Source organism: Pristiophorus japonicus, chromosome 15, assembly GCF_044704955.1.
Source record: "Pristiophorus japonicus isolate sPriJap1 chromosome 15, sPriJap1.hap1, whole genome shotgun sequence".
NCBI classification, from domain to species: domain Eukaryota; kingdom Metazoa; phylum Chordata; class Chondrichthyes; family Pristiophoridae; genus Pristiophorus; species Pristiophorus japonicus.
Genome location: NC_091991.1, coordinates 4,755,941 through 4,783,660, shown reverse-complemented (window position 1 = coordinate 4,783,660; position 27,720 = coordinate 4,755,941). Strand labels below are relative to the sequence as shown.

General features: G+C 46.9%; 1 protein-coding gene across 1 annotated transcript in view; it reads left to right on the top strand.

Moving 5' to 3' along the window:
* The window catches only part of tmtc3 (transmembrane O-mannosyltransferase targeting cadherins 3), an 86,406-nt gene that overhangs the window by 3,170 nt on the left and 55,516 nt on the right, over positions 1 to 27,720 (top strand). Inside the window, 2 exon segments of the mRNA XM_070900075.1 lie at positions 10,141 to 10,341; positions 25,700 to 25,918. Of these exon segments, the coding sequence (XP_070756176.1) occupies positions 10,153 to 10,341; positions 25,700 to 25,918 (408 nt within the window). The 5' untranslated portion in view covers positions 10,141 to 10,152.

Sequence of the window (27,720 nt, the reverse complement as noted above, 5' to 3'; positions counted from 1 at the left end):
GCCAATGTAGGTGAGTGAGCACAGTGGTGATGGGTGAACGGGACTTGGTGCGAGTTAGGACACGGGCAGCAGAAAAAGGGATAACAGGATAGGCTGCAGGGATACAGATGTTCCAATGATTTATGAACCTGGACAGTGGCCAGCCAAAGAAAGTCACGATACTTTGTATGCTAACAACAGTTATTTTAATGATATAACATTGCACTCAGCATTAAACAGTTTACACAAGCATAAACACAGCTCCAGGCAGTACATGTATAGGAACAGGAATAGGCCACTTCCCTTGGCTATCAGGGGAAATTAAGGATAGAGTTAAATCCAAGGAAGAGGCAAATAAATTGGCCAGAAAAAGCAGCAAACCTGAGGATTAGAAGAAATTTTGAATTCAGCAGAGGAGGACAAAGGGTTTAATTAAGAGGGGGAAATAGAGTACGAGAAGAAGCTTGCCGGAAACATTAAAAACTGACTGCAAAAGCTTCTATAGCTATGTGAAGAGAAAAAGATTAGTGAAGACAAACCCTTGCAGTCAGATTCAGGTGAATTTATAATGGGGAACAAAGAAATGGCAGACCAATTGAACAAATACTTTGGTTCTGTCTTCACGAAGGAAGACACAAATAACCTTCCGGAAGTACTAGGGGACCAAGAGTCTAGTGAGAAGGAGGAACTGAAGGATATCCTTATTAGGTGGGAAATTGATGGGATTGAAGGCCGATAAATCCCCGGGGCCTGATAGTCTGCATCCCAGAGTACTTAAGGAAGTGGCTCTGGAAATAGTGGATGCATTGATCATTTTCCAAGTCTATTGACTCTGGATCAGTCCCTATGGACTGGAGGGTAGCTAATGTAACACCACTTTTTAAAAAGGAAGGGAGAGAGAAAGCAGGTAATTATAGACCGATTAGCCTGACATCAGTGGTGAGGAAAATGTTGGAATCAATTATTAAGGATGAAATAGCAGCGCATTTAGAAAGCAGTGACAGGATCGGTCCAAGTCAGCATGGATTTATGAAGGGGAATTCATGCTTGACAAATCTTCTGGAATTTTTTGAGAATGTCTAGTAGAGTGGACAAGGGAGAACCAGTGGATGTGGTGTATTTGGACTTTCAAAAGGCTTTTGACAAGATCCCACACAAGAGATTGGTGTGCAAAATCAAAGCACATGGTATTGGGGGTAATATACTGATGTGGATAGAGAGCTGGTTGGCAGACAGGAAGAGAGTCGGGATAAACGGGTCCTTTTCAGAATGGCAGGCAGTGACTAGTGGGGTGCCGCAGGGCTCAGTGCTGGGACCCCAGCTCTTTACAATAAAGATCAATGATTTAGATGAAGGAATTGAGTGTAATATCTCCAAGTTTTCCGATAATACTAAACTGGGTGGCAGTGTGAGCTGTGAGGAGGCTGCAGGGTGACTTGGACAGGTTAGGTGAGTGGGCAAATGCATGGCAGATGCAGTATAATGTGGATAAATGTGAGGTTATCCACTTCGGGGGCAAAAATGCGTAGACGGAATATTATCTGAATGGCGGCAGATTAGGAAAAGGGGAGGTGCAATGAGACCTGGGTGTCATGGTTCATCAGTCATTGAAAGTTGGCATACAGGTACAGCAGGCGTTGAAGAAGGCAAATGGTATGTTGGCCTTCATCGCTTGGGGTTTTGAGTATAGGAGCAGGAAGGTCTTACTGCAGTTGTACAGGGCCTTGGTGAGGCCTCACCTGGAATATTGTGTTCAATTTTGGTCTCCTAATCTGAGGCAGGATGTTCTTGCTATTGAGGGAGTGCAGCGAAGGTTCACCAGACTGATTCCAGGGATGGCTGGACTGACATATGAGGAGAGACTGGATCGACTGGGCCTTTATACATTGGAGTTTAGAAGGATGAGAGGGGATCTCATAGAAACATATAAGATTCTGACGGGATTGGACAGGTTAGATGCGGGTAGAATGTTCCTGATGTTGGGGAAGTCCAGAACCAGGGGACACAGTCTTAGGATAAGAGGTAGGCCATTTAGGACTGAGATGAGGAGAAACTTCTTCACTCAGAGAGTTGTTAACCTGTGGAATTCCCTGCCGCAGAGAGTTGTTGAGGCTAGTTCATTGGATATATTCAAGAGGGAGTTAGATAAGGCTCTTGAGGCTAAGGGGATCAAGAGGTATGGAGAGAAAGCAGGAAAGGGGTACTGAGGGAATGATCAGCCATGATCTTATAGAATGGTGGTGCAGGCTTGAAGGGCCGAATGGCCTACTCCTGCACCTATTTTCCATGTTTCGAGCCTGTTCCACTATTTAATGAGATCATGGCTGATCTGCGACCTAACTCCATATAGGGGTTAACCTTTGTCCCATATCCCTTAATACATTTGGTTAACAGAAATTTATCAAGCTCAGATTTAAAATTAACAATTGATCAAGCATCAATTGCCGTTTGCAGAAGAAAGTTCCGAACTTAGAACATAAGACATAGGAACAGGAATCGGCCATTTGGCCCCTCGAGCCCGCTCCGACATTCAATAAGATCATGGTTGATATGATCCTGGCCTCAATTCCACTTCCCTGCCTGCTCCCCATAACCCTTCAAAAATCTGTCTATCTCTACCTGGAATACATTGAATGACCCAGCCTTCACAGCTGTCTGGGGTAGAGAATTCCAAAGATTCACTTCCTAATTACTTGCTGTACTGCATGCTAACTTTTTGTGTGTCGAAGTGTTTTCTAATTTCACTCCTGAAAGGTCTGGCTGTAAGTTTTAGACTGTGCCCCCTAGTCCTATACTCCCCCAACCAGCAGAAATAGTTCCTCTCTCTCTCCTATCTGTTCCCCTTAATATCCTGAAAACATCAATCATATCACCCCATAACCTAAATTTGAGGGGAAAAAGACCCTAATTTGTGTAATCTCTCCTTGTACCTTTGAACCCAAGGATCTCCGCGTCAAGGCAGAAGAGTGATCAGCTCCTTTGTCGCGCTTGATGTTTCTTGTTCTTGGACACCCGTTCTCTCGGCGGAGCTTCGTTAAGGCTCTTGCGACTGCAGTGCCAGATCTGCCACAATGTTGTTGTCTTTTTATGTTTCGCTACTTGCGGTGTAAGTAAAAGTCGTGGTGAAGATCAACTTTGTTCGACCACCAGCGTTGCTGGGCATTAATGATGGACGGTTGGCTGTTTGGTGTGTGTCACTCAACTTCCTTGGAGATTAAAGTAGGTGCAACCCTCCACCCACAGTCCGTCCTTGGAGCTCGCCCGTTCCAGACTGGAATGCACAAGCCTCTCTTATCAGCATCCAAACTGCCTCGAAGTCTTACTTCACACAGACACACATGCCTTGTCCTTCCCTGCCATTTCTAATGGCAGCAGCCTTTAATGAAATACAAACAGACAATGCTGGTCAGGCAGCATCTGTGGCGAGACAAAAAACAGTTAATGTTTCCGATCGATGACCCTTCGTCAGAATGCCTTTAATGAAGGATTGATTAAGTTTACCCATTTCGTTCTTCTTGCTTGTGTTGGGGCTTTTGCAGCGATTTCTGCACAGGCTGTCTTTTTTTTTGTTTTAAATGTACAATGTCCGAGGGATCAATGTCTTTATTAACCTTTCATTCCCGCTCGTGACTCTGATTTCTGTCTGATTCACATTATATACCTTGAGCTTTGATTGTCCTTGGTGTTTTTTTTATCATTACACATGAGCAAATTATCATAAATAAACACTAGAATACAGTGTACATATTAAAACCACACTAATCATTCTAACCTATATAGAAAAGAAAGACTTGCATTTATATAGCGCCTTTCACGACCATTGGATGTCTCAAAGCGCTTTACAGCCAATGAAGTACTTTGAGTGTAGTCACTGTTGTAACTATGGGTGATGTAATCACCTGGATGGCACTTCAGCATTAAAAATAAAAAATTTGATTATTCCTGTAATCTTCAGGCAAACTTCCCCTCCTTGAAACAGCAACTCCTATCAATTTATCAATTCCAGTTTAAGAAACAAATTGGTTTTATATTCGAGACAGAAGTGTTTGCAATTACTGTTGGAGGTAATTCCCCCACTCGAGCACTCTCTAGGAAGAGAACAAGTGACCCTGAATGGGTTTAAGCTGAGCCTCTGAGACACATCCTTCAGACCAAATCGTCATCACTTTGTGACATTTGATATCTGCAGATGAGGTCTTAAAATTCTTCACCTTGCTGGGTCTCTTCCTGCACCAACACTTTTCCAGTAAAGGTTGCTTCGTAACTCTCAATCATTTTATGCCCTTTCTCCTTCTTTATTCCATCATCGACTAAAATGTTGCTTTTTCTCTCCAGCCAATTTACAATTTCTGATGTTTGCTCCATAACACATTTGGAAAAACAAGTCAATAACCAAGATAAAAGCAAAATACTGCGGGAGGCTGGAATCTGAAATAAAAACAGAAAATACAGGAAATCTCAGCGGGTCAGGCAGCGTCTGTGGAGAGAGAGACAGAGTTAACATAGAAAATAGGTGCAGGAGTAGGCCATTCGGCCCGTCTAGCCTGCACCACCATTCAATATGATCATGGCTGATCATGCAACCTCAGTACCCCATTCTGCTTTCTCTCCATGTCCCTTGATCCCTTTAGCTGTAAGGGCCACATCTAACTCCCTTTTGAATATGTCCAACGAACTGGCCTCAAAACTTTCTGTGGTAGAGAATTCCACAGGTTCACAACTCTCTGGGTGAAGAAGTTTCCCCTCATCTCGGTCCTAAATGGCTTACCCCTTATCCTTAGACTGTGACCCCTGGTTCTGGACTTCCCCAACATCGGGAACATTCTTCCTGCATCTAACCTGTCCAATCCCGTCAGAATTTTATATGTTTCTATGAGATCCTCTCTCATTCTTCTAAACTCCAGTGAATATAAGCCTAGTCGATCCAGTCTTTCTTCATATGTCAGTCCTGCTATCCCGGGAATCAGTCTGGTGAACCTTCGCTGCACTCCTTCAATAGCAAGAATGTCCTTCCTCAGATTAGACGATCAAAACTGAACACAATATTCAAGGTGTGGCCTCACCAAGGCCCTGTACAACTGTAGTAAGACCTCCCTGTTCCTATACTCAAATCCTCTCGCTATGAAGGCCAACATGCCATTTGCCGCCTTCACCTTTCAGGTCAATGATCTTCAGGTTCTGATGAAGGGTCATTGACCTGAAACGTTAACTCTGTTTCTCTCCACAGATGCTGCCAGACCTGCTGAAATAACTAAGACATACTGGTTACCCTTCTGAGTCCTTTGAAACGGGCCAGTGTAATCAGTCTGCAAATTTATCCACAGGAAGTGGATTGAGGCCGGTTTAACTCTGGGCCTGGGATAATATTGGGCACACATGAGGCAGCCATTAACAATGGCATTCACGTTCTGACCCGCACAAGGCCACCACATCTGCTGCACTCGCCTTTGGGCCAGACTCTTGCCCTTCTGGTGCTCCCCTGGGGGTGTGGGTTCAACAGACCACCTCATTACGCAGTGACTGCGGGACCACCCATTTACCCTGATAAAATAACAAGTTATCCCAGACTGTAAAAATGGCCTTTTTTGTTACAACAACAACAACTTGTATTTATATAGCGCCCAAGGCGGGGGTCACGAGTATTATGAGATGAAATATTTGACACCGAGCCGCATAAGTAGAAATCAGTGCAGGTGACCAAAAGTTTGGTCGAGGAGGTAGGTTTTAAGGAGCATCCCGAAGGAGGAAAGAGCCGGAGAGGTTTAGGGAGGGTGTTCCAGAGCTTGGGCCCCAGGCAACAGAAGGCACGGCCACCAATGGTGGAGCGATTATAATCAGGGATGCTCAAGAGGGCAGAATTAAAGGAGTGTAGATATCTCTGGGGGGGTGGGGGAGATTACAGAGATAGGGAGGGGCGAGGCCATGGAGGGATTTGAAAACTGATGAGAATTTTGAAATTGAGGCTTTGCTTAAAGGCATCTTTGGGCCATGGCCGCCTGGACTGATTTAACCCAAGGGTCCTCACCCTGCAGGACCGAAAGGGGTTGTTCACTTTGCACTTTAGTGACCTGGCCGAGTAAGGTGGTTCCAGGGCAGTCTCCAGCTTCTTGGCTAGCTGATCTGCTTTGCCATTCTACCCGTCCCAGGGGCGATCTTAGCTTGGGCTCAGACTTTAACCACCCCTGAGGGATGTTGCCTCCTCTCAGCCTCTGCTGGAATTCACTAGATCAGCCCTGTCGAAGGCAATCATAGAAATTTGCAGCACGGAAGGAGGCCATTACGGCCCATCGTGTCAGTGCCGGCCCACAAAGAGCTATCCAGCCTAATCCCACTTTCCAGCTCTAGGTCCATAGCCCTCTTCAAGCACACATCCAAGTACTTTCTAAACGTGGTGAGGCAGTGTCTCACCGTGCGCAGAGGTAAATCCTCTCTCATTCCAAATTGCTTCTCGCTTGTCAAAACCTGCGGGGGTGTGGGCGGAGTCTGTCACCACAGCAGGTGCCAGAATTGCAGTAACCAAATTAAATCATTACTTTGTAAGCGTTGATCTAAAGCAAAACCACACATCTTTAATTTAAACTACATGAAGCAATAGCAATATTTAAGCTGTAATTAAAGCAAAGACACCACCCTGAAACTTATAATTCTTCAAAGCTGCATTTTCTCTCTTTTTTTTATAAAACAAACTCATTGGTGCTTTTCACACTTGCACAAGAAAGACAGACTTGCATTTATATAGCGCCTTTCACGACCACTGGACATCTCAAAGCACTTTACAGGCAATGAGGTAGTTTTGGAATGTCGTCATTGTTGTAATGTGAACAAGTAAACTTCAGTCAAAATAAATCCACACCAGTGTCTTTAACTTAATTTAAATGACAGAAGTTTAAAATATTGGTCTCATCAATGATTTAGACGAGGGGATTAAATGTAGTATCTCCAAATTTGCGGATGACACTAAGTTGTGTGGCAGTGTGAGCTGTGAGGAGGATGCTATGAGGCTGCAGAGTGACTTAGATAGGTTAGGTGAGTGGGCAAATGCATGGCAGATGAAGTATAATGTGGATAAATGTGAGGTTATCCACTTTGGTGGTAAAAACAGAGAGACAGACTATTATCTGAATGGTGACAGATTAGGAAAAGGGGAGGTGCAACGAGACCTGGGTGTCATGGTACATCAGTCATTGAAGGTTGGCATGCAGGTACAGCAGGCGGTTAAGAAAGCAAATGGCATGTTGGCCTTCATAGCAAGGGGATTTGAGTACAGGGGCAGGGAGGTGTTACTACAGTTGTACAGGGCATTGGTGAGGCCACAGCTGGTGTATTGTGTAAGTTTTGGTCTCCTAACTTGAGGAAGGACATTCTTCCTATTGAGGGAGTGCAGCGAAGGTTCACCAGACTGATTCCCGGGATGGCGGGACTGACATATCAAGAAAGACTGGATCAACTGGGCTTGTATTGACTGGAGTTCAGAAGAATGAGAGGGGACCTCATAGAAACGTTTAAAATTCTGATGGGTTTAGACAGGTTAGATGCAGGAAGAATGTTCCCAATGTTGGGGAAGTCCAGAACCAGTGGTCACAGTGGAAGGATAAGGGGTAAGCCATTTAGGACCGAGATGAGGAGAAACTTCACCCAGAGAGTGGAATTCTCTACCACAGAAAGTTGTTGAGGCCAATTCACTAAACGCATTCAAAAAGGAGTTAGATGTAGTCCTTACTACTAGGGGGATCAAGGGGTATGGCGAGAAAGCAGGAATTGGGTACTGAAGTTGAATGTTCAGCCATGAACTCATTGAATGGCGGTGCAGGCTCGAAGGGCCGAATGGTCTACTGCACCTATTTTCTATGTTTCTATGATAAGAACTCAAAGTGCCAAATGTTACGTGATATTTCCAGGTTGTGAGCCCAAGGAATAAATCAAAACCAAAACAGAGCTCACAGGATCTCCAGAATATACGTGTGTGTGTGTGGAGAAAACGATTAGCAAACTTTAAACCGCCTATGCTGTTTGACACCAAAAACAAACATTGTACAGACCCATTTTTAATCAAAGACTTTCAAACAAAAGAAATGCTGTAGAAACACTCAATAGCATTCTTAATGTTAAGCCCTCAGCACTTTTATACATTCCCACACATTTTTCGACACACACAAACCACAAACCACAGCCTTTGCCTGCTGTGACAGGACTGATGTCAACCTCTGTTTCTAATGCTTGCTTTTCCTTCTCATCACTATCTTTGGCCGTTCTTCTAACCTACAATAGCCACTTATCGGCACGTGCTTCCAAGGAGTTTGACTGATGGTCCTCTGCCTTAAACCATTCCTCTCTCCTTGGGAACTTCTTCGCTGAGCGTTCTCACGATCCCTACTCTCTGTCTCCTGCTGCTCTGCCAATTTCCTCACCAGGTCAATAATTTGCCCTCAATCCAATTTGTGCAGATTGAGGGTGATTATTGCCCATTGACCATTCAACCAGCCTCGTCAATACTTGAGTCTGGCCGAATCCCTCAAGGGGGGGACCAGAATTGCCGCTATGGGCAAGGCCCCTTTCCAACAGGGCATAGGTGCACTAACACACGGGCATCGTGTGTCCAGATCGTCACCCCCGGAATTGCCCCTGTGGCTCGAGCGCGAAAAGTGGTTTGCGCCGAGCCCCACGATTAGCGCAAGGGTGCACGCCCGATGATGACGTCATTGCCCTTTGCGCCCCGCCGGGGGGGGTGGGTGGGGTGGGGCGGGATATTGGCCCGGGGGATGCGCGGACGGTGTGGGGCGATGCTACTGACAGCTTCTTGGGACGAGAAGCTGTGGCGGCTGAGGTGCCCCGGCCGCCCTTAAAGGGGACGTGGGAGCGCCGCGGCTGCCATCTTTTTTCTGCCGGCCGACTTTTCAGTCCAACACTCCAGCCTGGTACTCCCTCTCGGTGCCAGGCTGCTGGCCCGGCCCACACCCTCCCTGGTGGCCCAGTGGGCATCGCTAAAAGAGGCTGCAGAGTTTTTAAAAGAAGGGGAGGGACGTTGTGACGCGTTAGCGCCGTGCTGATGTGCTCAGCGCAACGCTGAGAGTTGCGAGCGCCCGGTTATCGCACCACATTTTTTTTTTGGGCCTCGATGAGGTAATTTCCGCACCGGGGCCGACACTTCCTGGCCCTGCGCTAAACTTTCACATCATTCAAATTATGCGCCCCAAACCGGGCGCAGGACAATTTCGCCCCCAAGGAATGCAACTGGGGAAGAAATTCCCCCAAGGACAACTTTTCCTCCTTGCTTAACACAAGTGTCCAGGTAATGACAGTGAGATGCCCACACGGGAATACTGGCAGGGTGTGCAGTCAATCCAACGCTTCCCTCTCCACCGGCTCCTCTGCTCGTCTTTTGCCGATGATTTCCCCCACTCCTTCCAACTGAGCCCGGTTGTAGTCCTCTCCCTGTCACCATGGCTGAGGTAGGACCAACAAACTTTTTTTTTTTAAAGCACTTGAAATGAACTCTGGAGGACCTGAGCTATGTCACACATGTGTCATTTCGTTTGTGTGAATTGACTCATTGATCTGCCGGCTTTTATGGTTTATTAAGGTGTGCTGTGTACCTGGAGCTGATCTGTGACGGAATACTCTTGTGTGCAGAATTTATTATTTGCATGCCAAATAATATTGTGAAATTTGTACATTTGTACCATATAAAGTAATTGGGCCTTTCCAGAAAATCCTCCAATTCCTACACACATACTTGAAAAGGGTTCTTGCGTACATTAATGTCATATTTAATCCTGAGTAATGCAAATATGCATTGTGTGTACAAGGCAGGGAATCCCCCAGGAGTCTGTTCATAGAGGAAGAACACAGAGGTGGAGGCTGGCTTTAAAATGCTGCCTCCGTTGTAGACAGCAGGAGTCCCCTGCCCACCGTTTTGTGGTGACTTACGGTGATTTTTGATGAGTGTAAAATAGAACTGTGCAGAAATAGTCTCTCAAAAGATTGAGGGGGCGATAAGTTCAGTGTAGATCGAGACGAAATGGAGATGTAAATCGAAAGCTATCAAAGCTAATTTTAGTTTGATTGGTCCTTTTATATTCCAGGTTCCGCTTATTCCATTTTACCAAGGCGATGGAAACAGAAATGTTATTTAAGAAATTGTTTTGTTTTAATTTTCCGCAGCAGCCCGTGAGAATGGCTGAGGTGAGCTGGAAGGAGATTGTTCTGTTGACTGGGGTAGTGGTCGCGTGTTACTGGAACAGCACCTCCTGTGGGTTCGTCTTTGACGATGTTTCGGCCATTCTGGACAACAAAGACCTGCACCCTTCGACGTCACTGAAGAACCTTTTCCGCAACGACTTCTGGGGGACCCCTATGACCGAGGTAATGCCGCTTCTGCCGTTATCCGATCTTATTGAAAAGAAATTCTAACCTTCCGACATTTTTCTCTCTTTTTAGTTTTTCTTCAGAGAAACATAGAAAGTAGGTGCAGGAGTAGGCCATTTGGCCCTTCGAGCCTGCACCGCCATTCAATATGATCATGGCCGATCATGCAACTTCAGTACCCCATTCCTGCTTTCTCTCCATATCCCTTGATCCCTTTAGTCATAAGGGCCACATCTAACTCCCTTTAAAATATATCCAACGAACTGGACTCAACAACTTTCTGTGGTAGGGAATTCCACAGGTTCACAATTCTCTGGGTGAAAAAGTTTAGAAACATAGAAAATAGGTGCAGGAGCAGGCCATTCGGCCTTTCTAGCCTGCACCGCCATTCAATGAGTTCATGGCTGAATGTGCAACTTCAGTACCCCATTCCTGCTTTCTCACCATACCCCTTGATTCCCCCGAGTAGTAAGGACTACATCTAACTCCTTTTTGAATATATTTAGTGAATTGGCCTCAACAACTTTCTGTGGTAGAGAATTCCACAGGTTCACCACTCTCTGGGTGAAGAAGTTTCTCCTCATCTCGGTCCTAAATGGCTTACCCCTTATCCTTAGACTGTGTCTCCTGGTTCTGGACTTCCCCACCATTGGGAACATTCTTCCTGCATCTAACCTGTCTAAACCCATCAGAATTTTAAACGTTTCTATGAGATCCCCTCTCATTCTTCTGAACTCCAGTCAATACAAGCCCAGTTGATCCAGTCTTTCTTGATATGTCCCGCCATCCCGGGAATCAGTCTGGTGAACCTTCGCTGCACTCCCTCAATAGCAAGAATGTCCTTCCTCAGGTTAGGAGACCAAAACTGTACACAATACTCCAGGTGTGGCCTCACCAAGGCCCTGTACAACTGTAGCAACACCTCCCTGCACCTGTACTCAAATCCCCTCGCTATGAAGGCCAACATGCCATTTGCTTTCTTAACCGCCTGCTGTACCTGCATGCCAACCTTCAATGACTGATGTACCATGACACCCAGGTCTCGTTGCACCTCCTCTTTTCCTAATCTGTCACCATTCAGATAATAGTCTGTCTCTCTGTTTTTACCACCAAAGTGGATAACCTCACATTTATCCACATTATACTTCATCTGCCATGCATTTGCCCACTCACCTAACCTATCCAAGTCACTCTGCAGCCTCATAGCATCCTCCTCGCAGCTCACACTGCCACCCAACTTAGTGTCATCCGCAAATTTGGAGATACTACATTTAATCCCCTCGTCCAAATCATTAATGTACAATGTAAACAGCTGGGGCCCCAGCACAGAACCTTGCGGTACCCCACTAGTCACTGCCTGCCATTCTGAAAAGTACCCATTTACTCCTACTCTTTGCTTCCTGTCCGACAGCCAGTTCTCAATCCACGTCAGCACACTACCCCCAATCCCATGTGCTTTAACTTTGCACATTAATCTCTTGTGTGGGACCTTGTCGAAAGCCTTCTGAAAGTCCAAATATACCACATCAACTGGTTCTCCCTTGTCTACTCTACTGGAAACATCCTCAAAAAATTCCAGAAGATTTGTCAAGCATGATTTCTCTTTCACAAATCCATGCTGACTTGGACCTATCCTCATCTCGGTCCTAAATGGCTTACCCCTTATCCTTAGACTGTGACCCCTGGTTCTGGACTTCTCCAACATCGGGAACATTCTTCCTGCATCTAACCTGTCCAATCCCGTCAGAACTTTATATGTTTCTATGAGATCCCCTCTCATTCTTCTAAATTCCAGTGAATATAAGCCTACTCGATCCAGTCTTTCTTCATATGTCAGTCCTGCCATCCTGGGAACCAACTTTTACAATGCAGACGTTAAGTGGATGGCTGGTCATCATTTTTTCATTACCTTATTCAAATCTCAGACTCCTAGAATCAAGGGATATGGGGATAGTGCATGAAAGTGAAGTTGAGGTCGAAGATCAGCCATGATCTTATTGAATGGTGGAGCAGGCTTGAGGGGCCGAATGGCCGACTCCTCCTATTTCTTATGTTCTCTCAAAATCAACCAGAAATCCTGTAAAAGAAATAAAGATCACTGGATGTTTCAAAGCGTTTTACAACCAATGAAGTACTTTTTCGAAGTGTAGTCACTGTTGTAATATAGGAAATGCGGCAGCCAATTTGCATACAGCAAGCTTCCAGAAACAGCAATCTGATAATGACCAGATAATCTGTTTTTGTTTATGTTGATTGAGCGATAAATATTGGCCAGGACACCGGGGAGAACTCCCCTTGCTCTTCGAAATAGTGCCGTGGGATCTTTTACGTCCACCTGATGTAATATTATCTGAGCTTATATTATGTACAAAACAATCTATAGGATTTCATCCATGCTTTTGTTACCTCTTGACTTGACTATTGCAACGCTCTCCTGGCCGGCCTCCCATCTTCCACCCTCCGTATACTTGAGCTGATCCAAAACTCTGCTACCTCGCAGTCCCCCTCGTTCACCCCATCACCATGGTGCTCGCTGACCTACGTTGTCTCCTGGTCTGGCAGCGCCTCAAATTTAAAACTCAAACTTTTGTTCAAATCCCTCCGTGAAAATTTAGCTATGAGGAAAGATTGGAGAGGCTAGAGTTTTTTATGGAACAGCGGAGGCTGAGGGGAGATGTAATTGAGGTGTATAAAATTATGAGGGGCTTAGATAGAGTGGATAGGAAGGACCTATTTCCCTTACCAAAGGGATCAATAACCAATCAGCTGCCTCAGAGTGTTCCATTCCTTTCCCTAGCCCACCGGGCCAAACTTCACCTGAGGTCCCCCCCAGCCCTAGCCCTAAACTCACATCTTTCTCCAGTTTCTCTCTGATCTCCTCTCTTGATCTTTCCAAACTCATCTTGTCCATGAGACCCGCTTCCTGCTCCCTTGACCCTATTCCCACTAAACTGTTGAGCACCCAACTTCCTTTTTTGACTCCCATGTTAGCCGACATTGTTAACAGTTCTCTCTCCTCCGGTACCATTCCCCTCTCCCTCAAAAACCAACCCTTGACCCCACTTTGCTCACTCGCTATCGACCCATCTCCAACCTCCCTTTCCTGTGCAAAGTACGTGAGCATGTTGTTGCCTCCCAAATCCGTGACCATCTTTCCCGGAATTCAATGTTTGAATCCCTTCAATCTGGTTTCCACCCCTGCCACAGTACCAAAACAGCTCTCATCAAAGTCACAAATGGCATCCTTTTTGACTGTGACAAAGGTAAACTATCCCTCCTCATCCTCCTCAACCTGTCTGCAGCCTTTGACCACTCCATCCTCCTCCAACGCCTCTCCACCATCGTCCAGCTGGATGGGACTGCACTCGCCTGGTTCCATTATCAAATTAAAAACCGATGCGTATAAGGTGGCCAAGTTTAGTGGGAAACTAGAAGATTGGGAAAATTTTAAACGACAGCAAAGAATTACTAAGAAAACAATAAAGAAAGGAAAGATAGATTACGAAAGTAAACTTGCGCAAAACATAAAAACAGATAGTAAAAGCTTTTACCGATATATAAAATGGAAAAGAGTGACGAAAGTAAATGTTGGTCCCTTCGAAGATGAGAAGGGGGATTTAATAATGGGAAATGTGGAAATGGCTGAGACCTTAAACAATTATTTTGCTTCGGTCTTCACAGTGGAAGACACAAAAACCATGCCAAAAATTGCTCTTCACAGGAATGTTGGAAGGGAGGACCTTGAGACAATCACTATTACTAGGGGTGTAGTGCTGGACAGGCTAATGGGACTCAAGGTAGACAAGTCCCCTGGTCCTGATGAAATGCATCCCAGGGTATTAAAAGAGATGGCGGAAGTTATAGCAGATGCATTCGTTATAATCTACCAAAATTCTCTGGACTCTGGGGAGGTACCAGCAGATTGGAAAGCAGCTAATGTAACGCCTCTGTTTAAAAAAAAAGGGGTCAGACAAAAGGCAGGTAACTAAATGCCGGTTAGTTTAACATCTGTAGTGGGGAAAATGCTTGAAGCTATCATTAAGGAAGAAATAGTGGGACATCTAGATAGGAATAGTGCAATCAAGCAGACGCAACATGGATTCATGAAAAGAAAATCATGTTTAACTAACTTACTGGAATTCTTTGAGGATATAACGAGCATGATGGATGTGGTGTATTTAGATTTCCAAAAGGCATTTGATAAGGTGCCACACAAAAGGTTACTGCAGAAGATAAAGGTATGCGGAGTCAGAGGAAATGTATTAGCATGGATCGAGAATTGGCTGGCTAACAGAAAGCAGAGAGTCGGGATAAATGGGTCCTTTTTGGGTTGGAAATCGGTGGTTAGTGGTGTGCCACAGGGATCGGTGCTGGGACCACAACTGTTTACAATATACATAAATGACCTGGAAGAGGGGACAGAGTGTAGTGTAACAAAATTTGCAGACGACACAAAGATTAGTGGGAAAGCGGGTTGTGCAGAGGACACAGAGAAGGCTGCAAAGAGATTTAAATAGGCTAAGGTTTGACAGATGGAATGGAATACAATGTTGGAAAATGTGAGGTCATCCACCTTGGGGGAAAAAAAACAGTAAAAGGGCATATTATTTGAATGGGGAGAAATTACAACATGCTGCAGTGCAGAGGGACCTGGGGGATCCTTGTGCATGAATCCCAAAAAGTTAGTTGCAGGTGCAGCAGACAATCAGGAAGGCAAATGGAATGTTGGCCTTCATTGCGAGAGGGATGGAGTACAAAAGCAGGGAGGTCCTGCTGCAACTGTACAGGGTATTGGTGAGGCCGCACCTGGAGTACTGCATGCAGTTTTGGGCACCTTACTAGCTTTGGAGGGGGTACAGAGATGATTCACTCGGCTGATTCCGGAGATGAGAGGGTTACCTTATGATGATAGATTGAGTAGACTGGGTCTTTACTCGTTGGAGTTCAGAAAGATGAGGGGTGATCTTATAGAAACATTTAAAATAATGAAAGGGATAGACAAGATAGAGGCAGAGAGGTTGTTTCCACTGGTCGGGGAGACTAGAACTAGGGGGCACAGCCTCAAAATACAGGGGAGCCAATTTAAAACCGAGTTGAGAAGGAATTTCTTCTCCCAGAGGGTTGTGAATCTGTGGAATTCTCTGCCCAAGGAAGCAGTTGAGGCTAGCTCATTGAATGTATTCAAGTCACAGATAGATAGATTTTTAACCAATAAGGGAATTAAGGGTTACGGGGAGCGGGCGGGTAAGTGGAGCTGAGTCCACGGCCAGATCAGCCATGATCTTGTTGAATGGCGGAGCAGGCTCGAGGGGCTAGATGGCCTACTCCTGTTCCTAATTCTTATGTTCTTATGTATTCTTATCTGTAATCGTAGCCAGAGAATCTCCTGCAATGGCTTCTCTTCCCACCCCCGCATCGTTACCTCTGGTGTCCCCCAAGGATCTATCCTTGATCCCCCTCCTATTTCTCATCTATATGCTGCCCCTTGGCGATATCATCCGAAAACACGGGGTCACTTTCCACATGTACGCTGACAACACCCAGCTCTACCTCTCCACCACTTCTGTCGACCCCTGCTTGGTATCTAAATTGTCAGACTGCTTGTCCGACATCCAGTACTGGATGAGCAGAAATTTTTTCCAATTAAATATTGGGAAGACCGAAGCCATTATCTTTGGTCCCCGCCAAAAACTGCGTTCCCTAACCACTGACTCCATCCCTCTCCCTAGCATCAATCTGAGGGTGAACAAGACTGTTCGCAACCTAGGTGTCGGTATTTGACCCTGAAATGAGTTTCCAGCCACATATCCGAGGCATAACTAAAACCGTCTTTTTCTACCTCCGTAACACCGCCCACCTCTGCCCCTGCCTCAGCTCTTCTACTGCTGAAACCCTCATCCATGCCTTTGTTATCTCTCGACTTGACTACTCCAACTCACTCCTGGCCGGCCTTCCTCGTTCTAAACTACATAAACTTGAGGTCATCCAAAACTCGGCTGCCCGTGTCCTAACTCGCACCAAGTCCCGCTCACCCATCACCCCCTGTGCTCGCTGACCCTGTGTCCTAACTCGCACGAGTCTCGCTCACCCATCACCCCCTGTGCTCGCTGACCTACATTGGCTCCCGGTTAAACAACTTGATTTCAAAATTCTCATCCTTGTTTACAAATCACTCCATGGCCTCGCCCCTCCCTATCTCTGTAATCTTTCAGCCTCACAACCCCGCAAGATGTCTGCGCTTCTCTAATTCTGTCCTTTGGAACATCTCTCATTATGTGCTATTTTCCCCAAAGCCGTTTTTTGCCGTACTTGAAGAGTTACGCCCGTTTTTTTTGGGCCCAACTACGCCAAAAAGAATCATCCAACTTTTCCCGTTCGAATTGTTGATTTTGGCGCCGTCTAGCCTGTCCTTTAGCTTTGGGGGTGGAGCCTAAGATCTGCGCCAAAAAGATTAGGTTGCCAGGGTAACGAGGGACACACTGCGGGCTGAGGCTGGAAAATGAAACATACAACACATTCTGACAGCTCACAGCAACCTGCACAGGAACCTTGCACATTGCAGCTGCATTCCAGCATTAAATCATTAAAGTGTTAATGCCAAAAGTCTATATCCCCCTCTCCTGGTGCTGTTCCTACTCTGGCCGAAAGGCTTCCCTCCTCTGCCAGTGCCGGTTGCCGCTGCTAGCCCTGGACCGCAGGCCTCTCCCAGCCGCCCCCCCCCCCCACCTCTCTGCTGCTGCTGCTGTCCGGGCCGTGGAACTGTATCTGCTGTGCTGATTCTCATACCTGCACCGATTTTAACTGCCCAGAAGATTTTTCCATAGTGGTCACATACGCCATCCTAAGACAAATTGGAGTAAATCGGAGCTGGCGAAACTTGCTTAAGTGGCCAGAATTGGCTCGGGTGGCAGGTTACGCCCCCAATGAGGTAAAAAAAAATCATAGCCAAAAAAATTACACTAGTGCAGAAACTTTGGGGAAACTTGGAGATTTTAATTTACTCCACAAAGAACAGTGCACGCCAAAAATGGGGCAGATAATTGGGGAAAATTGAGCCCTATAACTGCTCAACTATCGATGGCCGTGCCTTCAGATGTTTGGGCCCTAAGCTCTGGAACTCCCTCCCTAAACCACTCCGCCTCTCTTAAATCCTACCTCTTTGACCAAGCTTTTGGTCATCTGCCTTAATTTCTTCTTTTGTGGCTCGGTGTCAAATTTATCTGTTTTGTCTGTAACACTGCCTTGGGACGTTTTACTACATTAAAGGCACTATTTTAAAAAAAAAAAGGTTGTTATTATATAAAGTAATTGGTAGAAGGATTAGAGAGGAGTTGAGAACTTTTTTCACCCAGAGGGGTGGTGGGGGTCTGGAACTCACGGCCTGAAAGGGTGGTAGAGGCAGAAACCCTCACCACATTTAAAAAGTACCTGGATGTGTATCTGAAGTGTTGTAACCTACAGGGCTACGGACCCAGAGCTGGAAAGTAGGATTAGGCTGGGTAGCTGTTTTCGGCCAGAGCAGACACGATGTACTGTGCTGTAAACTTCTATGATTCAATGACTAGGAGGTACCGATATATGAAAAGCATTCTCGAACATTCTTGTTCCTTTTAAAGCAAGTGCCTCCAATATTGTGTTCGGGACACATCTCTACTGACCAGAATATATGAGGTTTGCAAACATTTAAAAAAAAACACCTGGGGCTCAAGGAACAAAAGGAAATCCTTAATTTTGTATCTAGAGGTACAAAGCATTTGTATACAAGGCCTTAGGCCGCATTTATATTACTATGTACAGTTTTTGACACTTCCATTTTGGGAAGTGTAATGTATGCACCTGTGACTATGTTCACAGGTTTGTAGAGCTGTTGCATTGTGAGTGGTTTACATAGAAACATAGGGCTCAAGTTTCGGCCTGAGTTGCTCCTATTTTTTTGGAGCAACTAGTTTAGAATGGAGTATCTTAGAAATCGCAATTCTCAGCCTTTAGTTTGCTCCAATTGTAGTGAGTTAGAATAGTTTCATTTTAGAACAGTTGTTTTTTTCAACCACTTATGCCTGTTTTGCAAGTTTAGGCAGTGAAAACTTAGTCCAAACTAACTTAGAATGGAGTAAGTGTAGATTTTTGTACGCTCAGAAAAACCTTGCCTACACTTATAAATCAGGTGTAGGGAACGGTGGGTGGGAGGAGGAAAGTTTACAAACATTAAACATTTCACTTTTACAAACAAATATCATCAATAATAAATGATAAATAAATCAATCAATAAATCAATCAGATAAAAAATTAAGTTTCTACTCACCTAATGCAGCACCAGGAGCCCTCCAATAGTGTGGATGCCCCCCCCCCCCCCAGTGTGTGTCTGTCTCTGTCAGTGTCTCTCTCTCTCTCTGTCTCCGTCAGTGTCTCTGTGTTTTTGTCAGCGGGAGGGAGGAGGCGGGGGGGGAGGGGCAGAGAGAGGGGGAAGGGCTGAACGGGAGAGAGCGGTGGGGAGGCTGAACGGGAGGGAGTGGGGGGTGGGGAGGCTGAACGGGAGGGAGTGGGGGGTGGGGAGGCTGAACGGGAGGGAGTGGGGGGGGGGGGGGAGGAGCTGAACGGGTGGGAGGGACCCCGAGTCGCGATTTCGCGCAGAGAGCCCATTCGGCCAGGGCGAGGGCCAGTGTGCTTCGGCGTCGCAGAGATTCGGGCTACGAGGAGTTACTGCACATGTGCGCACACTCTAGCGCGCATGTGCAGAGGTCCCGGCACTGTTTTCAGCGCCGGGACCTGGCTCCGCTCCCGACCCCTTGTGCCGCGCCACGCCACGCCGAGGCCGAAGACGTCCTGAGGAGCTCGGAGAATCACAAGATAAGTTTTCGGCCCCCTTTTTATTCCAGAAAGTCGCCGCACCTTATGGAGATGCCCCGTTTTTACAGAGGGCGGAAACTTGAGCCCATAGAAAATAGGTGCAGGAGGAGGCCATTCGGCCCTTCGAGCCTGCACCATCATTCACCTCAGTACCCCTTTCCTGCTTTCTCTCCATACCCCTTGATTCCTTTGGCCGTAAGGGCCATATCTAACTCCCTCATGAATATATTTAGTGAATTGGCCTCAACAACTCTCTGTGGTAGGGAATTCCACAGGTTCACCACTCTCTGGGTGAAGAGTTTCTCCTCATCTCGGTCCTAAATGGCTTACCCCTTATCCTTAGACTGTGACCCCTGGTTCTGGACTTCCCCAACATCGGGAACATTCCTTCTGCATCTAACCTGCCCAGTCCCATCAGAATCTTATATGTTTCTGTGAGATCCTCTCTCATTCTTCTAAACTCCAATGTATAAAGGCCCAGTTGATCCAGTCTTTCTTCATATGTCAGTCCTGCCATCCCGGGAATCAATCTGGTGAACCTTCGCAGCACTCCCTCAATAGCAAGAATGTCCTTCCTCAGATTAGGAGACCAAAACTGTACACAATATTGAAGATGTGGCCTCACCAAGGCCCTGTACAACTGCAGTAAGGACCTCCCTGCTCCTATACTCAAATCCTCTCGCTATGAAGTCGAACATGCCATTTGCCTTCTTCACCGCCTGCTGTACCTGCATGCCAACTTTCAATGACTGATGTACCATGACACCCAGGTCTCGTTGCACCTCCCCTTTTCCTAATCTGTCGCCATTCAGCCAGTCACGTGATGTTCACAAGACTCAATAAAACCCCAGTCACTTGGGTCTAGGTCATCCACAATGGGGCAGGTGGTTGTGAGCCTGGTGGATGAACTGGTAATGTGTAGTGTGATTGTTAAACCTTTGCTAATAAACCAACTAGTTCTTAATAGCAATGTGTTGCTCTGAATTCTTAAGCAAAGAACCCATGAAGCAAATACATTACAGGAAGGATCTAAAAGCAGTGGATAAGATGCAATTTAGATTCAGTAGTATGTTACCAGAGATGAGGGGTTAAAGTTATGAAGAGGAACTTGAGCAGCTAGAGCTGGCAAAGGGTGACCTGATAGAAATCTTCACGATTATGAAGAGCTTATGATTAGGTAAGCAGCGATAGATTATTTCCTTTGCTTGCGAAGTTGGGAATAAATGGGCACAATATTAAAATAATCAGAAAAGGAATTAAAGGGGAGTTTAGAAAATGCTTCTTCACACACAGGAGTCACGTTTTAGAAACATAGAAACATAGAAACATAGAAAATAGGTGCAGGAGTAGGCCATTCGGCCCTTCGAGCCTGCACCGCCATTCAATGAGTTCATGGCTGAACATACAACTTCAGTACTCATTTCCTGCTTTCTCGCCATACTCCTTGATCCTCCTAGTAGTAAGGACTACATCTAACTCCTTTTTGAATATATTTAGTGAATTGGCCTCAACAACTTTCTGTGGTAGAGAATTCCACAGGTTCACCACTCTCGGTGAAGAAGTTTCTCGTCATCTCGGTCCTAAATGGTTTACCCCTTATCCTTAGACTGTGACCCCTGGTTCTGGACTTCCCCAACATTAAAACGAACATAAGAACGTAAGAATTAGGAACAGGAGTAAGCCACCCAGCCCCTCGAGCCTGCTCCACCACTCAACAAGACTATGGCTGATCTGGCCGTGGACTCAGCTCCACTTACCCGCCCGCTCCCCATAACCCTTAATTTCCTTATTGGTTAAAAATCTATCTATCTGTGATTTGAATATATTCAATGAGCTAGCCTCAACTGCTTCCTTGGGCAGAGAATTCCACAAATTCACAACTCTCTGGGAGAAGAAATTCCTTCTCAACTCGGTTTTAAATTTAACTCGGTATTTTGAGGCTGTGCCCCCTAGTTCTAGTCTCCCCGACCAGTGGAAACAACCTCTCTGCCTCTATCCTGTCTATCCCCTTCATTATTTTAAATGTTTCTATAAGATCACCCCTCATCCTTCTGAACTCCAACGAGCAAAGACCCAGTCTACTCAATCTATCATCATAAGGTAACCCCCTCATCTCCGGAATCAGCCTAGTGAATCGTCTCTGTACCCACTCCAAAGCTAGTATATCCTTCCTTAAGTAAGATGACCAAAACTGCACGCAGTACTCCAGGTGCGGCCTCACCAATACCCTGTACAGTTGCAGCAGGACCTCCCTGCTTTTGTATTCCATCCTTCTCGCAATGAAGGCCAATTCCTGATTACCTGCTGCACCTGCAAACTAACTTTTTGGGATTCATGCACAAGGACCCCCAGGTCCCTCTGCACCGCAGCATGTTGTAATTTCTCCCCATTCAAATAATATTCCCTTTTACTGTTTTTTTCCCCCCAAGGTGGATGACCTCACATTTTCCAACATTGTATTCCATCTGCCAAACCTTAGCCCATTCGCTAAACCTATCTAAATCTCTTTGCAGCCTCTCTGTGTCCTCTACACAACCCGCTTTCCCACTAATCTTTGTGTCATCTGAAAATTTTGTTACACTACACTCTGTCCCCTCTTCCAGGTCCTCGTCAACATTTTTCTACAGAAGAAAAAAAAAATTGGGAAAAAAAAGTTCCATTTTAAGGGCTGTGTTTTAAAGCAGAGTGTATTCACGTAAGTTTAATTAAAAAAATTGGCACTGAGGAGAAAGCTGTTAAAATATTAATAAGCTAGGCTTTGAAGTTGTTTGCCTGAAGACAGATAACAAGCAATTTATTAGTCTGGCTCGGTAATCAATAACTTGCTGACGCCCATGATGTTGGGAGGTCCTTGGTCCCAGTTGCTCAGCAGGGGTTGTCGAGCAAAGGCCTTACCCGTGGATTGTGAACACGGGGAGATTAAAAAACACAGGGACAGACACGTACAGGCAGTCAGGTTTTTAAACCGAAAGCTATGACGATGATCGTACGAACATAAGAATTAGGAACAGGAGTAGGCCATCTAGCCCCTCGAGCCTGCTCCGCCATTCAACAAGATCATGGCTGATCTGGCCGTGGACTCAGCTCCAATTACCCGTCCGCTCCCCGTAACCCTTAATTCCCTTATTGGTTAAAAATCTATCTATCTGTGACTTGAATACATTCAATGAGCTAGCCTCAACTGCTTCCTTGGGCAGAGAATTCCACAGATTCACAACCCTCTGGGAGAAGAAATTCCTTCTCAACTCGGTTTTAAATTGGCTCCCCCTGTATTTTGAGGCTGTGCCCCCTAGTTCTAGTCTCCCCGACCAGTGGAAACAACCTCTCTGCCTCTATCTTGTCTATCCCTTTCATTATTTTAAATGTTTCTATAAGATCACCCCTCATCCTTCTGAACACCAACGAGTAAAGACCCAGTCTACTCAATCTATCATCATAAGGTAACCCCCTCATCTCCGGAATCAGCCGAGTGAATCGTCTCTGTACCAATCAGGGGCAGCAAAGGTTGTAAGCAGGTTCCCAGGCAGCTCGTAGTTACAAGTTATTTTATTTAAATCAAGCAAGACAATCCATGTTTGGAAGCGTATCAGAGTCGTTATTTTGTATTATCCCACAAAGGCAAGTTATGCTCATTGAATTAAGTGAGTGTGTGTTCACTTGCTGCCTGGGAAATAAAACAGCTTAACAAATTGGATTCAACTTTGCAGAGATTGAAGAAGCACACGAGGGCACAGGCGAAAGACACAACGGCCTGTAATCTGCAGTCAGCGGTGAAGCAAAGGCGTTTGCCGCTGACCCCGAAGAAAGCTTCCCACAAAGATCTCGCCATCTCTGTGGCGAGAAACTTGGCTTTTGCGATGTGCGGTGCAATGGAAATTCCATAGCTGAGGGAGTGCTGCCTGGAAAATAAAGAAGCTTAACAAATCGGAGGTGCCGTCTTTTGAATGAGACGTTAACAAGCTGTCTAAGCAAACAGCCAATCACAATGCAGAATTCGCACAGACAGGAAACCAGAAAGTGAAGGAGCTCCTTTTGTTCTGACTTTTTTACAAATGTCACTCAGCCCCTGGCTGGTAGTTTGTAGAATGTTACAGATTTGTACAGGACATCTACACACACTCAATGGGCTCAAGTTTCGGCCTGAGTTGCTCCTTTTTTTTTGGAGCAACTAGTTGAGAATGGAGCATCTTAGAAATTGCAATTCTTGGCATTTAGTTTGCTCCAGTTCGAGTGAGTTAGAATAGTTTCATTTTAGAACAGATTTTTTTTTTCAAAAGGGGGCGTGTCCAGCCACTTACGCCTGTTTTGCAAGTTTAGGCAGCGAAAACTTACTCCAAACTAACTTAGAATGGAGTAAGTGTAAACTTTTGTGTACACAGAAAAACCTTGCCAACACTTATAAATCAGGCGTAGAGAATGAGAGATGGAGGAGGGGTTTACAAACATTAAACACTTTTACAAATAAAGAACCATCATCAATAATAAATGATCAATAAATCAACCAATAAATCAATCAAACAAAATTTTAAAAATCACTCAATAAATAAAAAATTATTTCTACTCACCTACTGCAGCACCGGAGAGAAGAGAGGGGAAGGGGGGGGGGGAGGAGAGAGGGGAGAGGGGAGGAGAGAGAGGGGGAGGGGGGGAGGAGAGAGAGGGGGAGGGGGGGAGGAGAGAGAGGGGGAGGGGGGGAGGAGAGAGAGGGGGAGGGGGGGAGGAGAGAGAGGGGGAGGGGGGGAGGAGAGAGAGGGGGAGAGGGGGAGGGGGGGGAGAGGGGGAGGGGGGGAGGAGAGAGAGGGGGAGGGGGGGGAGGAGAGAGAGGGGGAGGGGGGGGAGGAGAGAGAGGGGGAGGGGGGGGAGGAGAGAGAGGGGGAGGGGGGGGAGGAGAGAGAGGGGGAGGGGGGGAGGAGAGAGAGGGGGAGGGGGGGAGGAGAGAGAGGGGGAGGGGGGGAGGAGAGAGGGAGAGGGGGGAGGAGAGAGAGGGAGAGGGGGGAGGAGAGAGAGGGGGAGGGGGGGAGGAGAGAGAGGGGGAGGGGGGGAGGAGAGAGAGGGGGAGAGGAGAGGAGAGGTGGAGGGGAGAGGAGTGGAGTGGGGAGAGAGGAGAGAGGGAGGGGGGAAAGAAGATGAATGGGGGGGAGGGAGAGGGGGAAGAAGATGAATGGGGGGGGAGGGGAGGGGGAGAGGAGAGAGGGAGGGGGGAAGATGATGAATGGGGGGGGGGGAGGGAGGAGAGAGGGGGAGGGGGGAGAGGGGGAAGAAGATGAATGGGGGGAGGGGGGAAAGAGAGAAGAAGCTGAACGGGCCCTGGCGAGGACTTCGGGCGGGGCCCACACGCAGCCGATGCCGGGTTGCCGCCGTCGACTCTTTGGGCGGGGCCTGTCCCCAGCGAGAGGCCGGGCAGGCCCCGCCGACGAGGTAAGATGCGTCAGGCCACTCGGCCCAGGATAGGGGCGACATCCCTTCGGCCTGGGGTAGGGTCGTCGCCCTGGAGACGGGCCGCGCTGAGAGGGCCGGGAGATACTGCACATGCGCGCAGCTCCCGGCACTGTTTTTGGCGCAGGGCTGTAGCTCCGCTCCCAGCAGCTCCTGCCGCGCCGCGCCGAGCTGGAAACGGGCCGACAGATACCGGAGAATCGCGAGGCAAGTATTCGGCGCAATTTCTGTTCTACAAATTAGGCGGGCCTCTCCGATGTGCGCCGTTCTTGCAGGAGTCCGAAACTTGAGCCCAACGATCCAGATTTGTGCGACTTGGGTTTTATTATTGTACTGTAGGAACAATGAGTATTACCTTGTCAACCGTGACTCAGTGGGTGGGTAGCATTTGTGCCTCTGAGTCAGAAGGTTATGGTTACAAGACCCACTCCAGGGACTTGAGCACAGAAATCCAGGCTGACACTCCCAGTGCGGTGCTGAGGGAGTGCTGCACTGTCGGAGGGGCAGTGCTGAGGGAGTGCTGCACTGTCGGAGGGGCAGTGCTGAGGGAGTGCTGCACTGTCGGAGGGGCAGTGCTGAGGGAGTGCTGCACTGTCGGAGGGGCAGTGCTGAGGGAGTGCTGCACTGTCGGAGGGGCAGTGCTGAGGGAGTGCTGCACTGTTGGAGGGGCAGTGCTGAGGGAGTGCTGCACTGTTGGAGGGGCAGTGCTGAGGGAGTGCTGCACTGTCAGAGGTGCCATCTTTTGAATGAGACATCTGTCCCCTCAGATGGTATAAAAGATCCCATGGCACAATTCAAAGTACAGCAGGGGTGTTCTTGTGATAAAATGATTTAGATAGAACAATTTATTGGCAAAATTAAGATTGCAATTCAAATAAGTTATTGCGAATCAGGCTGAGTCTTAGCTAGCTCAGAATTTTCTGAGGTGAATGAATTGATTGATTTATTGTTTCACTGTTATTTTAAAGCTGTTTCTGAACGGAGAAATAAAAAAAAGATTTTTTAATGGTGCTAGTCATGCATAGGCTTTCAAGTTGACAATCTAAAACTGAGTGTTTGTTTTCCTTTGCAGGAAAGGAGCCACAAATCCTATCGACCGCTCACAGTGCTCACCTTTCGATTAAACTACCTGTTCAGTGAACTGAATTCTGCTTTCTACCACCTCTTGAATCTTGTTCTGCACGCGGTGGTCTGCGTAATATATCTCAAAGTCTGCCAGCTGTTCCTGGACAAGAGATCCAGCCTGATCGCCTCTCTGCTTTTTGCGGTTCATCCAATTCACACAGAAGCGGTAAGTAAGGATCTATGACGGGCGTGTGTAAGTAATGTGCAGTGTGGTACAGTGGGCCTGTGCAAACTTGCTCAAGTCAAATGTGCGAGAGACAATTGGGTTTTGGAAGGTTGTGGGTTCAAGTCCCACCCCAGGAACTTGAGCACAATAAATCTAGGCTGACGTTCCCAATGTGGATGAGCCGGGTCGGTCTGGTCAGCGAGGCAGCCCCAACCTGCGAGGAAACACCAGCGGCAGCTCGGGGCCATATAAGGCGAGCGGCCCCTGGAAGCGCTCCCGGGAGCAGCGCGAGCTGATGCAGGAGGGCGACGGCTGTGAAGAGGGCGACTGGATTGAGACATCACCATAACCCAGGTCGGTGATTGGAGCGTGGGCAGGTACAGCAGGAGCGGCGAGAGATTGCAGAGCGACGTGATCGGGGCCCAGGGGAGGCGAGGGCCCAGGGGCAGCACGGGCCCAGCCCACACTGTGCGATATGTGTGTGCACGAGGTCCGTGCAGCAGAGCAGGTCTCCAGTCGTTCTGGTTAACCCTTGCCACTGGACCAAGACCTCGCTCTGTCAAGCCCGTGTGGTGGCTGATGTGCAACGGTCACCCCATGTTAAAAAAATCCACGCACTGGCATCTTCCACCCTTCAACATGTAGTGCAGGATCTGGAATATTAGGTCCTTCATTGAAACACCTGTGAAGTCATTGAACGCAACTCTTTTTGGTGTGGAAGCGAGTCATCCTCAATTTGCGGGACCGCCTAAGATGGAGGAGGTCTGATGGCAATAATTTGTGTGTAGTACCAAACGTTCGCCACTGTGTGGCACAAGTGAGCTTAGCAGCGAGCTTTGTCACACACGACCTACAATCATTTCAGATTGCATAGAATGTACAGCATGTGAACAGACCATTTAGTCCAACTGCTCCACACGAGCCTCCTCCCACACTTTATCTCACCCTATCAGCATATCCTTCTATTTCTTTCTCCCTCATCGAGCCTCCCCTTAAATGCGTCGCTACTATTCGCCTCAACCACTCCCTGTGGTAGCGAGTTCCACTCTCTGGGTAAACAAGTTTCTCCTGAATTCCCCATTGAATTTATTGGTGACTATCTTATATTTATCACCCCGAGCTTTGGCCTCTCCATGATTGGAAATATCTTCCCTACGTCAACCCTATCGAACCTTTCATAATTTTAAATATTGGGACTTGTGACTGGTTAAGTATTTAACAAATGCAGCTGAATGGTTATGGACACTTGGACCGTAATCATAGAATCATAGACGTTTCCAGCACGGAAGGAGGCTATCCAGCACTTTCCAGCTCTTGGTCTGTAGCCCTGTAGGTTACAGCATTTCAAGTGCAAGTACTTTTTAAATGTGGTGAGGGTTTCTGTCTCTACCACCCTTTCAGGCAGTGAGTTCCAGACCCCCATCACCCTCTGGGTGAAGAAATTTCTCCTCCAATCCCCTCTAAATCTTCTACCAATTACTTTAAATTTATGCCCCTGGTTGTTGACCCCTCTGCTAAGGGAAATAGGCCCTTTCTAGCTACTATATCTAGGCCCCTCATAATTTTATACACCTCAGCCTCCTCCGTTTCAAGGAAAACAAACCCAGCCTATCCAATTTGTCCTCATAGCTAAGATTCACCACTCCCGGCAACATCCTCATAGATTTCCTCTGCACCCTCTCCAGTGCAATCACGTCCTTCCTGTAATGCGGTGACCAGAACTGCACACAGTACTCCAGCTGTGGCCTAACCAGTGTTTTATACAGTTCAAGCATAACCCCCCCCCTGCTCTCTTGTATTCT